At 37.8% G+C, this 14855-nt stretch overlaps 1 protein-coding gene across 1 annotated transcript in view; it reads left to right on the top strand.

The window, feature by feature from the left end:
• RASGRF2 (Ras protein specific guanine nucleotide releasing factor 2) overlaps nucleotides 1-14855 on the top strand; it is a gene marked incomplete at both ends in the record, with an annotated part of 125256 nt that overhangs the window by 45839 nt on the left and 64562 nt on the right. Inside the window, 7 exons of the mRNA XM_080362400.1 lie at nucleotides 3564-3711; nucleotides 4341-4430; nucleotides 6121-6374; nucleotides 7494-7573; nucleotides 8034-8227; nucleotides 9742-9851; nucleotides 11849-11967. Coding sequence (XP_080218526.1) covers nucleotides 3564-3711; nucleotides 4341-4430; nucleotides 6121-6374; nucleotides 7494-7573; nucleotides 8034-8227; nucleotides 9742-9851; nucleotides 11849-11967 — 995 coding nt within the window. The remainder of the gene's footprint in view (nucleotides 1-3563; nucleotides 3712-4340; nucleotides 4431-6120; nucleotides 6375-7493; nucleotides 7574-8033; nucleotides 8228-9741; nucleotides 9852-11848; nucleotides 11968-14855) is intronic.

Genomic DNA, 14855 nt, shown 5'->3' with positions numbered 1-14855 from the left:
CCTGGTATTATCATAGAATCACAGAACAGTTTGGGTTGGAAGGAACCTTCAGATCACATCTAGTCCAACTCCCCTGCAATGAGCAGGGACATCTTCACCCAGATCAGGTTGCTCAGAGCCCCGTCCAGCCTGGTCTGGGGAGTCTCCAGGGATGGGGCGACTACCACCTCTCTGGGCAACCCGATCCAGTACTTTACCACCCTCACTATAAAAAATATCTTCTTCATGTCTAACCTGTATCTCCACTCATCTAGTTTAAAATCATCACCCCTTGTCCTGTCATAGCACACACTTCTAAGAACTCTCTTCATCTTTCTTATTGGCCTCTTTCAAGTACTGAAAGGCCACAATAAGGTGTCACTGGAGCCTTCTCCAGGCTGAACACCTTAGCTCTCTCAGCCTGTCCTCCCAGCAGAGCTGTTCCAGCCTCTGATCATTCCTGTGGCTCCTCTGGCCCCTCTCCAGCAGGTCCATGTGTGTCCTGTGCTGAGGACCCAGAGCTGGACACAGGACTCCAGGTGGGGTCTCACCAGAGCGGAGCAGAGGGGCAGAATCACCTCCCTCCACCTGCTGGTCATGCACCTTTTGATGAAGCCCAAGATACGATTGGCCTTCTGGGCTGCCAGTGCACATTGTCAGCTCATCTTCAATATCTCATCCACCACTTCCCCCAAGTCCTTCTCGACAGGGCTGCTCTCAGTCCATCTCCAGCCTGGATTGATACCAGGGGTTGCCCTGACCCAGGTGCAGGACCTTGCACTTGGCCTTGTTGAACCTCCTGAGGTTCACATGGACCCACTTCTTCAGCTTGTCCACGTCTCTCTGGATGACATTGCATCCCTCAAGTGTGTCAACCACACGACTCAGCTTGGTGTCATCTGCAAACTTACTGAGGGTGCACTTGATCTCACTGTCTGTGTTATTGATCAAGATATTGAACAGTATCGGTTGGAGTACAGACCCCTGAGGGACACCGCTTGCCACTGATGTCCATCCAGATATTGAGCCATTGATCACTGCTCACTGGATGTGACCATCCAGCCAGTTCCTGATCCACCTAACAGTCTTTACCCATCAAATCTATATCTCTCCAATTTAGAGAGATGGATGCTGTGGGCGGCTGTGTCAAACTCATACATACAGAGAGTTGGGTGGAAAGGGTACTGGAAATACATGAAGTTTATTCCAAAATCCTATGATTTTCTGTTCTTTGATCAAGTAGCAGTTTTGAGAAGGAAAATGGATAGCCTATTCTAAGTTACTGTGGGTGTACATAGGCTTTTCTAATTAACTCCTCTTCATACTGCTAATTATGGGAGTGAAGGAAATGTTATTTGGTTTCTAGGCTGAGACTGAGATTTTAGACAGCCAAAGCCTCTAACTAGGCAAAATACTCTTTAAGTACGTCTATAAAGAACAGAATTTTTTCAATCTTCTATAGCAAAGTTCTCATTCCTTAGTAAAGCAAGACTGTGGAAATCTGGCTTAATGCATATAAAGAAGCTGAAAAATATAGGTTAAGTTTCTTCCCCTAAAGGAACAGAATAAAAATTTATAGGACTGAATGAAAAACACTGTATATAAAATAGTGTTCTGAATTTTATGTCTGCTCTGACTGCAGCTGATGTTCACCCTTTGTGATTCGATGTCCTACTGTTTTCCTCAGCCTTGAATAAAGACAAAGTCAAATCTGTCAAATTATTTATTAGAAACATTTCATATCAAAAGTTTAAGAAAATTTTGGAAAGGATAAGTAGAAGAGTCTTTCTAGCTATCTGGGTCTCTTTCAGGTAGAAAAGACTACTCTTAAATGTAAATCAAGGTCATGCTGCAGGCACTAAGGAATGCATTTGCTTATGTATGTTACATATGCTTTTATCTTCCCAATGTCTCTCATCACTGTAAAAGGACAAGTGCTAAATGTGTTTCCAACTCAGATAATTTTTATCATGTGCAAATGCCTTTTTAGTGTGCAAAGATATTAAATACTATGGTTTCTGGAAAAACAGGACTCTTGAAAAACAAAAAAGATCATTATTGAACAGTTTTAAAAAACTAAATCTCATACTGCCTTGCTGTTTATTCTGCATATAAGGTATATGGATTGCTTCATGACAGATTTTTTAATGTGTGTTGTTTTACTTGTTGGAAGAGGTTCTAAGCACTTCTTGCCATTTATTGTTTACTATTGCAGTAGTTAAAATATAAAAATAAATGCAATAGAATTAAATTCACTTTTTTTTTAATCTATTCAAAGAGGAAAAACATTTTGCTCTATAATAGCTATGGGAGCTCATTCTAATTATTTTCAAGTGTTGAATATAATAGCTGTACTCAATGTTCACCCCCTCCAGTGTATAACTGCACTGATACTGATTGAAATGGCAGTAAATATATACAAAAAAAGCTAACTGAAGAGAACACTTATTGTTACATTTTTTAAAGCCTCACACCATTAATAGCAAATGTGAATTTTTTTATGAGTGCTGTAACAAGTAGAAGTTTAGAAGGTAAAGATGTGCAATCGAAAAATTCCTTCTGTCAAATCCTGTGCTAACTTGACAGTGGAAAGTGGTATGGCAGTCAGTGTTTTCAATGATAGATCATAAAATAGTAAGAGATCCCTTGTCAAAGATTTAGAGCTGTGCTCTGTTGTATTTTGTGCAGTTTGGTCTTTATCGTGTAACATTAACTTTCAGAGGAACAATCTTCCTGAGACCTAGGTAAAGAGGCAGTATGTGTCTGAATCAAGTCCAGCAAACAAGCACTTCATAGGACTCTGCTTTTTCTGCACATTTAAATTACCTATGAGAGAGACAGGCTCACATGAAAGAGCGGTCTGATGAAGATGTTGCACAGCAAGAAATTGGTTTCTCCTTTACCTGAAGTTGTGAACACAACTTCCAGTATGATGCTCATCAGTGCTCTGATTGTGACATCTAATTGCACTAGGGATGCTGTCCCTTTTCATGAAAACACAAATCAATGACAGTTTGCCACCTTAGAGTTAAAAGAAAGAACTGGTACCATAGTTCCTGTTACTAATTAGAATAAATGCATTTATTTGAGTAATTTGAAACTGGCCTAAACAATAAAATAGGTGGTAGCAAACAAAAATAACAGTTATGATGAGAATTCTGCCATAAAGAGATCTGACAGGTAGAGCGACTGAAAAATAGTTCTGATGAAGTGCCACATGCTCCCCACAAGCCTTCCCAAAAGATGGGGGAAAAGCGGCCGTTAAAATAAACAAAATAAATAGTAGATTCTTTGGGCTTAGCCTGCAACTTAGAAGTTCATAAAAAGATCAGTGCAATTATCTTGGTTTTGGTGACTGAGTACTAGGAAACTGAGTACTTCTAGCACCTGTGTCTACAAAGGCTAGTGGATGCTGTTGGTTTGGATTATTTATTATCAAGCTATTCATTATATATCAAGCAAAACAAACATGGTTTTGCAGATTTATTTTTATTGGTTTGCTGTTCGTTCTGTCCACATCTCATAAGGGGGTATGAAATACAATATTTGGCTATTTTTACTAACTTAAATGCTTTCCCTTTCAGTTATTCAGATATTTTGATTGAAAGGGAGGTGTTAATGCAGAAGTACATTCACCTTGTCCAGATTGTAGAGACTGAAAAGATTGCTGCCAATCAGCTTCGGCATCAGCTTGAAGATCAAGACACAGAAATTGAAAGACTTAAGTCTGAGGTATGTGCTAGAGTCATCAAGCAACTATTGAATTGTAACATTTTTCTGTGTGCATTGCAATATTAAATATTTCTTTAATATTTGTGAAAATAATGGAACCCAGGAAGTTTTATATATAACAGTCCTCCTATGGACCCTTGGCTAAATATTTTTCTTAGATATACTTTGAACTGTTAATCTTGTTGGATTACTTCTCTGTCAGAGACTCTAGGATGACATGTTACTTCGCAGTGCACGTTCCATTGATTGTATTATTTCCTACCTGTTTTCACATGGGGAGTTTGACCCTTGGTACTTTGTCTTTTGTTGTGACAGTATTGTGGACTATTCCAAACTGCTCCATTTCACTGAATGTTAACAATTTTGTTGTGGCCCTGAGCTGCTAAGATCTGAAAGGCTCGCTTGGTGTTGAGAGGAGAACCATCTCTCTTCTAATCCTTCCTCCCCTTGGTTCAATAGCCTTGTTGGTTTTCAGAGAACCATGTTCAAGTCCTTGTGGCCAAATATGTGCCTGTCATTCTGTGCAGCTTTAACAAGCTTGAAGAAGGGAAAATATTTTTTCTCCTAGTTCTGTAACTAATAGTTTCATTAACTTGAGAAAGCGTTTAATGAATGGTTGTTTTTGTCAGATTATAGCCCTCAATAAAACAAAAGAAAGAATGCGACCTTATCAAGGCAACCAGGAGGATGAGGATCCAGATATTAAAAAAATTAAAAAGGTAAGCACGCAGTCTCCTGTGCTTGAGGGGAAAAGGCTGGAATGGAGGCTGTAGTCATGTAATTTAGTCTGTCTAGTTTTTTCATCAATTATTGTTTCATTAAGTACACTCAAATTTCGAGATTCCTTTTGACCTGCCCCCTCTTAAACCTCTTAAATTACATCAGCTTTGTATGTTTCAGTACCACATTTATCCCATGGCATATTTGTTTCTTAAGTATTTATTTTTAATTGCAAGGTATATGTTCTGTTTCTTAAGCTTGCACAATGCATTCAATTGCTTTTAACAATTGAAATTAAGTCATGGACTATGTTTTGTGGGAAACAGGTGTACAGTGTCTTTATACTTCCTTCTTACAAAAATTATCATAAAGATATGAAAGAATGACTTATGTTCTGTCACTTCAGCTGGAATACAAATGCTGAAAATGCAGGGAGCAGTCTTGTTTTAGGTTGTAGCTGATCTGTTTGATGGTGATTATTCCAGGATACGGCGACAGTGTTTTTAGAAAAAGGTACAGAATTCTACCAATCCGTATGACATTTACACATGCAGCTTTTGGTAGCATTGCTTAAGGCTGGATATAACCAGTGTCCAGAACTGTGCTCATCGCTGACTCCTGCAAATCCTGACACATGACAGGAATGGAACTCATGCTTGAAGATGTGATGCCGTATGTGTCACCTTTACTCTCGCAGTGTTCAGTCTCTTAAATTGCATAATATCCTTTATGGTATGTGGACTTAGTTTCTGGGTCGCTCAATCAGTCTGAGTCAGGGTGAGCACTGAGCTGGTAGTCCTATGCAGATAAACATGGTAATAGAAGCTGGAGATGTCTCTTTTAGCAGAAGAAGAGCTTTGATTCTATATGTAATTCACTACATTCTGCATCTTGATTGTTTTGACAAATGGGCCCTTTTTTTTTTTTCTAAGTTGTTTATTCTGAGTAAACTGCTACCAGTGAGATTTTGCATTTCTGTTTCAAGATGAATGATCTGCACATCAAGATCAGTGCAAAGATATACTGAAATTTACTTTTACCAGATGTAGACCTTTTCTGTGATCTCTAATCCACTTCTAACTTCAGCGGACATTACACTTCACTAGATTTTTGCCTTTTCTGGATAATAATATTGTTGACCTCAGTGTGGGGTACTCAGCATTATATTGATACTTAAATACATGTGCTAAGTGATGTGTATTCAAAACACAAAGCAAACTGAGTTTAGCAATTTTAAATTTCAGAATTAGATCACTAATGATACCAAGTTTGTCTTGAAATGTCTTACCTGGAAGTATTGCACAACACTTTTGAGGGCGTAAGAGAAAGGGAAGTAAAATGAGTTGAAAGGCATGCACAGTGGGCAGCACAATTGTGCTGACAGAAGGAGTTTATATAAAGGTGCATTTGAGCTTGCAGTAAAATGCACCTTGATATGTATGTGACAGCTTTTCAGTCTTTTTTTCTGACAACAAATATGACCAAGTGATTGTGGGAATTTCATAAATAAACAAATTTTTAAAAAATTCAGGAGCAATTATAGATCAATAAAGGCAACTTGTTTTCTTTTTTTTTTTTTATTTTTAAACAAAGGCACTTCATTTAGAGCATTATTTCTACAATGAAGAGCTTACAATAAGTCATGTAATTTTTTTTCTCATTCTTCCCTTTTCCTTGGTCCATTTTTAGGTCCAGAGCTTTATGCGGGGCTGGTTATGTAGAAGAAAATGGAAGACTATTGTCCAGGATTATATTTGCTCTCCCCACGCAGAAAGTATGAGAAAAAGGAATCAAATAGTTTTTAACATGGTGGAGGCTGAATCTGAATACGTGCATCAACTTTATGTTCTTGTGAACTGTTTTCTGCGTCCCTTAAGGATGGCTGCAAGTTCAAAGAAGCCACCTATCAGTCACGATGATGTTAGTAGCATTTTCCTCAACAGGTAGGGGGGGTTTTGTTTGCTTTTTGGGGGGTTTCACTATCTGCTTCTTCCCATTCTGCTTCAAGTTTACAGTAATAACATCTGGCACTTGTTTTTTTGCTCTGATGTAAGTAATGTCACTGAGGTAGACCATGTTTCCAGCAATAAAGGGGAAGGTGCTGTCGGTGATGCTGTGGACCTCTTTGCCTCCTCACATTCTATTTCTTCCTCCACTACAGGAAGGAAAGGACAAATCATGCCTCTTGGGGCAGTTCTCATAATTGTCTGTCACCTTTCCTGTTTCCTTTTCTTTTAAGAGAACAAAATTGGACTTAGTGGCCTCATATGATCCAGATAAGACCCTGAGGATGAGTACATCAAATCTTCTGTTTTGTGTTGTTCTGCCTAAGGAGCCTCCTTCCCTCTCACTTGTCATATCCTACCAAAAAAAAGAATTGTTCTTTGCATTAAACATCCAAGTACTATCATAATAAGTATGTACAAATAAGCCAGCAGGCATCTAAACTAATACAGGATTGGGATTGCATCCAAGTCTGCCCCAAACTTCTAAGAAATAGAATATGTTCCTTTAGTTATGAGACAGATTTCCCTTTCATGGCTCATTCATGATCTCTGTACTCTTTATGGTTTCTCTTACAACTGGGATGTCCTCTACTTCTGTTGACCTCCTGAGTTAAAAGTACAATATCAAGGTTTGTGGTACAGAAGAATTACAAGCTTCAAATCTCAAACAGCAGCAAGCGAGGATGTAGGTGACTGTCACTGGCTTGAGGTTTTCTGCACCTTATTGATCCTCTTAAACTACCGAATGCCTTGTCAGAGATATTCTTGGAAAACCTATTCATTAAACTGCAACATGTGATTTAAGAGATGCTTTTGTTTAAAAATATTAAACAGAATATGCATTCTTCACCAAATATGATGTATTTTGTAGAGAATACTACACTAAAAATTTTAAACAATGCAATAAAAGGAAGCATTTGCTTCCATAATAATTGTCTTCTGTTTTTTTTCAAGCAAAATGTACTATTAACCAGGAAGATATGTTTCTCTGTGAATTGTTAATCGGAAAATAAAACCTGAATTATCTCTTTCTTTGTTTAAATACCTGTTTTTCAGTGAAACAATCATGTTTCTTCATGAGATATTTCACCAGGGCTTAAAAGCAAGAATAGCTAATTGGCCTACCTTAATCCTAGGTAAGTTACTGTATTTTCTTTAGGGGTGTTTTTGAAATTACAGCGAGGTTGTATTTTTGGGTTTTTGTTTTGTTTTATTTTGTTTAAGAGGTGACTTTTCTTTAAGTTCTTTTTGAATAGAACACTTTTCCAGAACTGACACCACGAGATCTGGTGGAGCGGGATTCCCATGTGGGCAGTAATGATTGCCTTGCAGCCTGTAAATGAGAATGTCTCTGCCTTAAGCATTGATTAGGCATAGTCCCCTGAATTTTTGGTGGTATTGTCTAGTTATTAACTAGTCAGAACAACCATGTTTTGGCACGTGAAAAGAACTGTGTTTAATGTTTCTAAAATCTCAGTATATTGGAAAAAGAACTGATTATAGTAATTTCCTTCCATAGAACATAGTTGTTTCTTTTAAAATGTACTTTGAGAGACGGGTAGCTGGAAAAAAAAAGCATTTCTTGACTTTTTCTAGCTGACTTATTTGACATTCTGCTGCCAATGCTGAACATATATCAAGAATTTGTACGAAATCATCAATATAGTCTACAAGTACTGGCAAACTGTAAGCAAAACAGAGATTTTGACAAACTCTTGAAGCAATATGAAGCCAACCCAGCATGTGAGGGGAGGATGCTGGAAACTTTCCTTACTTACCCCATGTTTCAGGTAGTCTCTGTATACTTTTAGTAACTATTTGTTTTTAATGTTTGGTTGATTCATTTTGTGTTCTTGACATTACGACTGATTGAAAATACTTCTTGCTTAATTACAAATACTCTCACACAAATTAATTTAATTTTAATTTATTTTGTTATTATGCTGGAACTCTGCCCGTTTTTCTCCAACTATACTGATTCATCTCTATTCAGAATCTCATATATGTTGAAGGGGAATGTAGGGTGAGGACTAGTGCCAAAAGAAAAAAGACCAAGGAGCAATGATTTGACTTCTTCCTGCTGCAGGATTATGAAGCAGGCCAGGGATAATATACCTGGTGCAGCGATTTAGAGCAGCTACAAACTTTTTACTAGGAATATATTTTGAAGCTTTCCTCCCACTTTGCTCTCCAGTGACCTGGTCTTTAGAAAATGAAAAATGGATTGCAAAAGTTTTAAAAATTTTATTATCCTTCTGATATTTTGTATTGATCTGCCTGGATTGATTATTTGTGGCTGTTTTAAGAGGTCTGTGAAACACTGGTCTGATGATTTTTTGACTTTTACATTTAACCTAACATTTTACTCATCGCAAGAATGGTGAACCCCCTCGGTTTGTTCAGTTACTGGCAAACCAAGTAGACTCAAAAAAAAAAGGCATCAGAAACACTTGTGTGAGTGCTAGTTATTCATATTAGCCTAAAGGGCCTTTAGCACCTCTAACAATATATATTTTTGGCTTTGAGCTTGTATATTTTAGAGTTTTTGAATTTTTGGTTGATCAGAAACAAGGTCATGGGATCTTAGAATGGAGAGGGTTCTGTTCCTAGGTGATGGAGAATGTAATTGCTGATGACTTGTTATTTCAGCATAGTAAGAAGCAATGTCTCATTTTCCTAAATAATTTTTATTCTATAAAGACAAGTTATACTGGAGTGTCACTCATTTCTGGTCAAAAACCATGAGACTGCTTTTAGTAATAATAAATGGATCAGGGTCCTGGTGCTACCCTGTGGCCTTTAATAGTCAAGTCCTGCATATTCTTCAATGTCCGTTAGTGCAATGTGAATTTTACCTAAATGCAAGCAAGTCAGCTGGCATTTTCAAAGTCACAACGAATTTAGATGCATGTATCCTATTAAACTTGAGGGAAGGTATTTTATGGATCTCCCAGTGACCTTTGAAAGCTTTCTCTATTGGCACTTGGATAGCAGTGTGAAACAATGAAACTCAGTGTCGTATTTGTGGCTGCCTCTGATCTGATCTCTTTCTTAAATTGTAATAAATGGATCTTGTTCTTCCTCAAACAGAAAACATCATAAGCATTAACAACCAAAAGTTCGGTAGTTTTGCAAGTAGTTATATTTAGAATGCATGTATAATCATTTAGCTGTGGATATTAATTTAAAAAATACTATGCTTGCAAAACTTTTCCGACCAAGGTAATGCCTAATACCTAACAAAAAGCTGTATTGAAATTATTCCTTTAAGGATTTACTGATTTTATACCTAATTTGTTTTAAGATTCCTAGATACATTATAACACTTCATGAACTTCTGGCTCACACACCACATGAACATGTTGAGCGAAAAAGCCTTGAATTTGCTAAATCTAAACTAGAAGAACTTTCAAGGTAAGATTTTTCTACCTTATGCTTCTTAATCTTGAATCAAAAGTTTTGAAAAGAAAAATCTGTTTTCTTTACTTTGGTTTGGATTTTTTTTTTTTTTTTAAAAAAAGGTCTTTTAAATAAAAGGAGCAAAACAAAACCAGAACAACGATAATGAACAAAAACCCCAAAAGCAACCAACCAACCAAAACCACCACAAAAACCACAAACAAACAAACACACCCCCCCAACCTAATGTTAACATTTTGGCTTGTTTGTTTTGACTAACAAAAATCTACAAGTCGCTCCTTGTATTTTGAGTATGGGAGAACTGGAGTTGCCATAGGAACTGCCCCCAGGTTAAAAGCAAAGCAATTTTCTTTAAACAGAGATTTTTTTTTTTTCACAGTTTAAAGAAAAAGATAATTTCCAATACCCTGTGACAACAGGAATCCATCAGGGTCTTGAAAAGTATTCAGGTCTAAATCTATATTATACTTTATGTGCATTAATGAAATAACCGATTTTCACGTATGCTTCAAATAATGCCAGCTAAGCAGCATCTAAAGGCATATTTTGACATCCGATGTTCCCTGTAGAAGCCTGCAAAATGAATCTCTTCCCTGAACTCCCAGACCTTTCTCAGACATTTCCCTCTGTCAGCCCCATAAGAAATCAGTTTGTTATCTCTGGGAAACAGTTTTCTGCTGTGAACAATTAAATGCTGCATGAACTCCAGAATATATATCCTGAGTATCTGGAGTATTCACCAAAGATGTACTTGGAGAATATTTATAGAGGGATTATTTTATAGCTGTTGTTAATTGAATGCTCTTGACTGCTCAGTTTTCTTTTTCTGCTAAGACACAGATTATACCTTGTGCAAACTACCAGTTAATTTGGAGATTATTATTTTTTCCTTTTTTGTCCTGTTATATCTTCAACAGAAGCAGCTTTCTGAGTCAGGTCATGTTGTGTCACTTCTTCAAGATGTAACTTCTTAAAGAGCTGGGCAGACAGTTTCTCTTGGAGAAATGTCTGTGTTTGACTACTGCTGTATTCAGCAAGTTCTGCCCTGTTCTGAGGTCATCTGAAGCAGAAAGAAGTAACGTCTCCTTTCCACTCAATCAAAGCAGAGAATTTCTCTGGCCAGGGTTATGTGCACAGGCAGATCAATCAGCTTTGACTTGGCTTCATCTCATAAGTCAGAGTTCATTGTTGATCCAACTAATTTGTCACTGAACATTCAGAATTGGAGGCTGTTAGGCTGATTGATCCTCCTGTGCCCATACAGCAGGCAGTACAGACCACAGATGTAAAACTTTGTGACTCATTTCCATCCCTATAATGTAGTTCTGAGGAAGGAGGAGCTTTCAGATAGTGCAGTCTGTTCCCAGTTTAGGAGAACATTATACATCGCAACACCATGTAAACTCTGGGCTGGTTTCAGCCTTGAAAATAATTTGTATTTCTCTGTAGGATGCCTATGAAAAAAAAGAAGTGGAAAAAATAAGTGGTGAGCCATCGAGACCATGGTTGTTACAGGGAGCAAGGGGGCCATAGATGGTACATTCAAATGTAGACTGAAGGAGAACAGAATGGGAAGCTGAAGTCAAGGGAAGGGACTCTATGTATAATAACTGATACAAAATGCTAGGAGACATTTCCAGGTTTGTGACAGCCTGATCTATTAAGGATCAAGAAGTACTTGTTCTATCAGCTGTGAAGGGTTTTTAGCTTGGTGGCATCTGTCAGATGTGTTTAGGAATAATCTAAAACAAGTCTGGCAAAATTGGTTCCACTTCTGAAAAAATGAAATTATTTGAAAGGGAAGGAAAAAAGACAAGAAACTTGCTCTGGAGTGATTGTGTACTGCATGTTTACATCTGTTTTGTAGCAGGTGGCAAAGGACATCAGCTACCTTCTGTGTCTACACGGTGTAAGTGCAAGTGAAAATAGACACAATGGGTGCAAGATATGTTTCAGAAAATTCAAAGTGCATTTTATGCTGTGTCTAACAGGGTGATGCATGATGAAGTGAGTGACACAGAAAACATCCGGAAGAATCTAGCCATAGAAAGAACGATAGTAGAAGGCTGTGATATATTACTAGATACCAGCCAAACTTTTATACGCCAAGGTAAGACATTCTTCTTTAAAGCTATCTATATAATCATGAAAAAAATGCATTAAAACCAGCAGGATTCGTGTTTACATCATTGAGCAGGTCACTGCACTAGGCACAGCTAACAGCCTAAGACTATTCGTGATCCATGGAGGGTAAGTCACAAAATACCCTGATGTCAGCTAATTTTGCGCTATAGTTGAATCCCACATCTGTGTTGTTTTCTGCAAGAACTCTGTCATAGAGTAGAGTCATAGAATAGTTTAGGTTGGAAGGGACCTTCCCAGGTCCCCCAGTGCCCCCCCTGCCATGAGCAGGGACATCTTCACCAGCTTAGGTTGCTCAGAGGCCCGTCCAGCCTGGCCTGGGATGTCTGCAGGGATGGTTCATCCACCACCTCTCTGGGCAACCTGGGCCAGGCTCTCACCACCCTCAGTGTCAAAAATTTCTTCCTCATGTCCAGCCTGAATCTGCCTCCTTTAGTTTAAACCCATCACCCCTTGTCCTGTTGCAACAGCCCCTTCTAAAATGTCTGTGCCCATCTTTCTTATTGGCCCCTTTTTAGCGCTGGAAGTCCGCAGTAAGGTCTCCCTGGTGCCTTCTCTTCTCCAGGCTGAACAACCCAAAATCTCTCAGCCTGTCCTCATAGGACATGTTAAACAGCAGCACATAAGTGGTAAAGCACCTATGGGGTACATACTGCCCATACTGCCCATACTGCCCATCTGCCAAGGGATGGAAATTACCTACAGCTCCACAGAGAGCAGGCCTCCTGTCTAGTTAATGATTTGAAGCTTTGTCATTGGTAAAGTGATTGCTGGGAAATGAAACAGCTGTCAGTTGTTTTCTTTTTATTTTCTTTTTCTTTTTTTTTTTAATGCTTTGGAAACATCTCAGATTGATAGTATGAGCGTAGATAGAACACCTGAATATACTTTGCCTCTTGAGAGATGCATTTTGGGGCTTTAGCAGAAGTTCAGGATAGGTACAGGTACAAAAAGCCTTCTGAAAGAAGTCATGAAGAAGCGGCATCCTTTTGTGCCAGGAATGTAGGACTACTCCTCACACAATGGTTAGCAAAACCAGAAAAGAAGCCATACCATATTATTTTCTGTCTATTCTTAGTGGTTTTGGAAACTTTTTCTGCTGCAGCTTAGGTATAGCAGAGGTGGAATTTGTTGTTAAGTTCCACAAAATTGTGATAACGTGAATTTTTCATGTACAATAAGTGCTACCTTTTACCAGTAATGGTAAACTGGTTGGAGTTCTTTTATAGTGGAGCGTACTTTAGTGATAAACCAGCAGATGTGAAAACTTCATAACTGAAGCTTGGTTTTCTCCCATTTACATAATTTACTTCTGGAACTTTTGTAACAAGTTATTTGGTTTGTATATAGTAACTACAGGTCTGTGACATAAGGTTTTTACTCAGTACAAGCTTCTTTGTGTCTGGAAAGGTTAGGCATGTAATTTAGGTGCATCCATTCATAAGACCTTTTCTGGATACACTCAGCAGAATATTTAGTATTTAAATAGACCCTTATACACAGCTGATAATTTAATAGGCTTTGTATACACTTTGAAATCAATTTTGTGGTGTTTCTTTATCATATGGCCAAACTAAATAACCATGAAAACTTTCATAATAACTTCCAAGATTGTTTGTAAAATTGTTACTATTAAGTTACTTAATTCTAGATTAAATATGTCAATTTGTTATAACTGAGGTATTTAAAGAGTTAGGAATAAGGCATTGAGAAAAATATAAAGCTGTTGTATTGCATCCACAGCCAAAATATTAAAGGGCTGTCAGTCTCATAGACTGACTTGTACTATGCAATTTAATTAAACTTTAGATTTTTTTTTTCCGATATGATTACTATATTTTGAATTAATATATTTCGGGGTTTTTTTCCCCCTTAACATTGGCTGGTATTATTTTGTCTGTGTAAGCAGTGTTTCATCAGTAAAACCCCATTATTTTTTCTGCGGAAATCAGTCTGAAAAAGATTACCATTGGAGTGTTAGACCCAGGTCAAATACATAATCTAAGTAAATTAAATTCAGATTTATTCCTGGGCATACAGTCAAAGGACAGTGGACAAGACTGTGTCTTAGAGAACACTGTATCACAATTCATCTTTTGGAACATCAACTGGATGTGATTTTTTTAAGTGCAGAAATCTGAATAGAGCTAATGGAGTAATATCAAGCCCATTTTCCTTTCATATCTGGCAGTAGGTTCACTTTGACAGTGAGATCCATCTCCTCTAATTTTAATTACACTCCTATTGTTTGTGTTGATCAGTGTAGATGGGTACAGGAAACCTCTTTTCAACTTAAAAAAGGAAAGAGGTTCCTTTACCTTTGTTCAGGCTTTTTCTGTGAAGGCAGATTACAACTTTGCCATACGTTACATGCTTTTATAAGAAGAGGTTGAATCTGTTGAGCTGCACAAGTTGAGACCATAGCAACTTTCTCTGGCAGTGCTTTTCAATCGAGATTATGGATTCCCTTTCAGGTTTCTTGGGGTCTCCTTTACTCACCTCTGACTTTGATACAGACTTTATTGTCAGGCATATCATAAGTCATGGCAAACCATTAGGGAACATTTTCTTTAAGAGTCTAAAGGAAACATAGGGAGTGTCAATCTGCAATACAACATTGGCTGACACCCAGACAACTGGGCACCTGGAGACCCTTTTGATGCCTCCAAACACTGATGTTCCCACCATCAGCTACTATGAATTTATCTCCACTGATAAATGTATCACAACTGCAAAATCATGTAATAGTCGAGGTTGGAAGGGTCTTCTGAAAATTATCCAGTCCAATCTCACCTGCTCAAGGCAATATAAAGTGGAGCAGATTGTTCTGTACTACATCCAGTCAGGCTTTGTTTT

This window comes from Nesoenas mayeri (assembly GCF_963082525.1).
Source record: "Nesoenas mayeri genome assembly, chromosome: Z".
NCBI lineage: Eukaryota > Metazoa > Chordata > Aves > Columbiformes > Columbidae > Nesoenas > Nesoenas mayeri.
The sequence above is the reverse complement of the archived record's forward strand: the minus strand, read 5'-3'. Positions and strand labels throughout refer to the sequence as shown.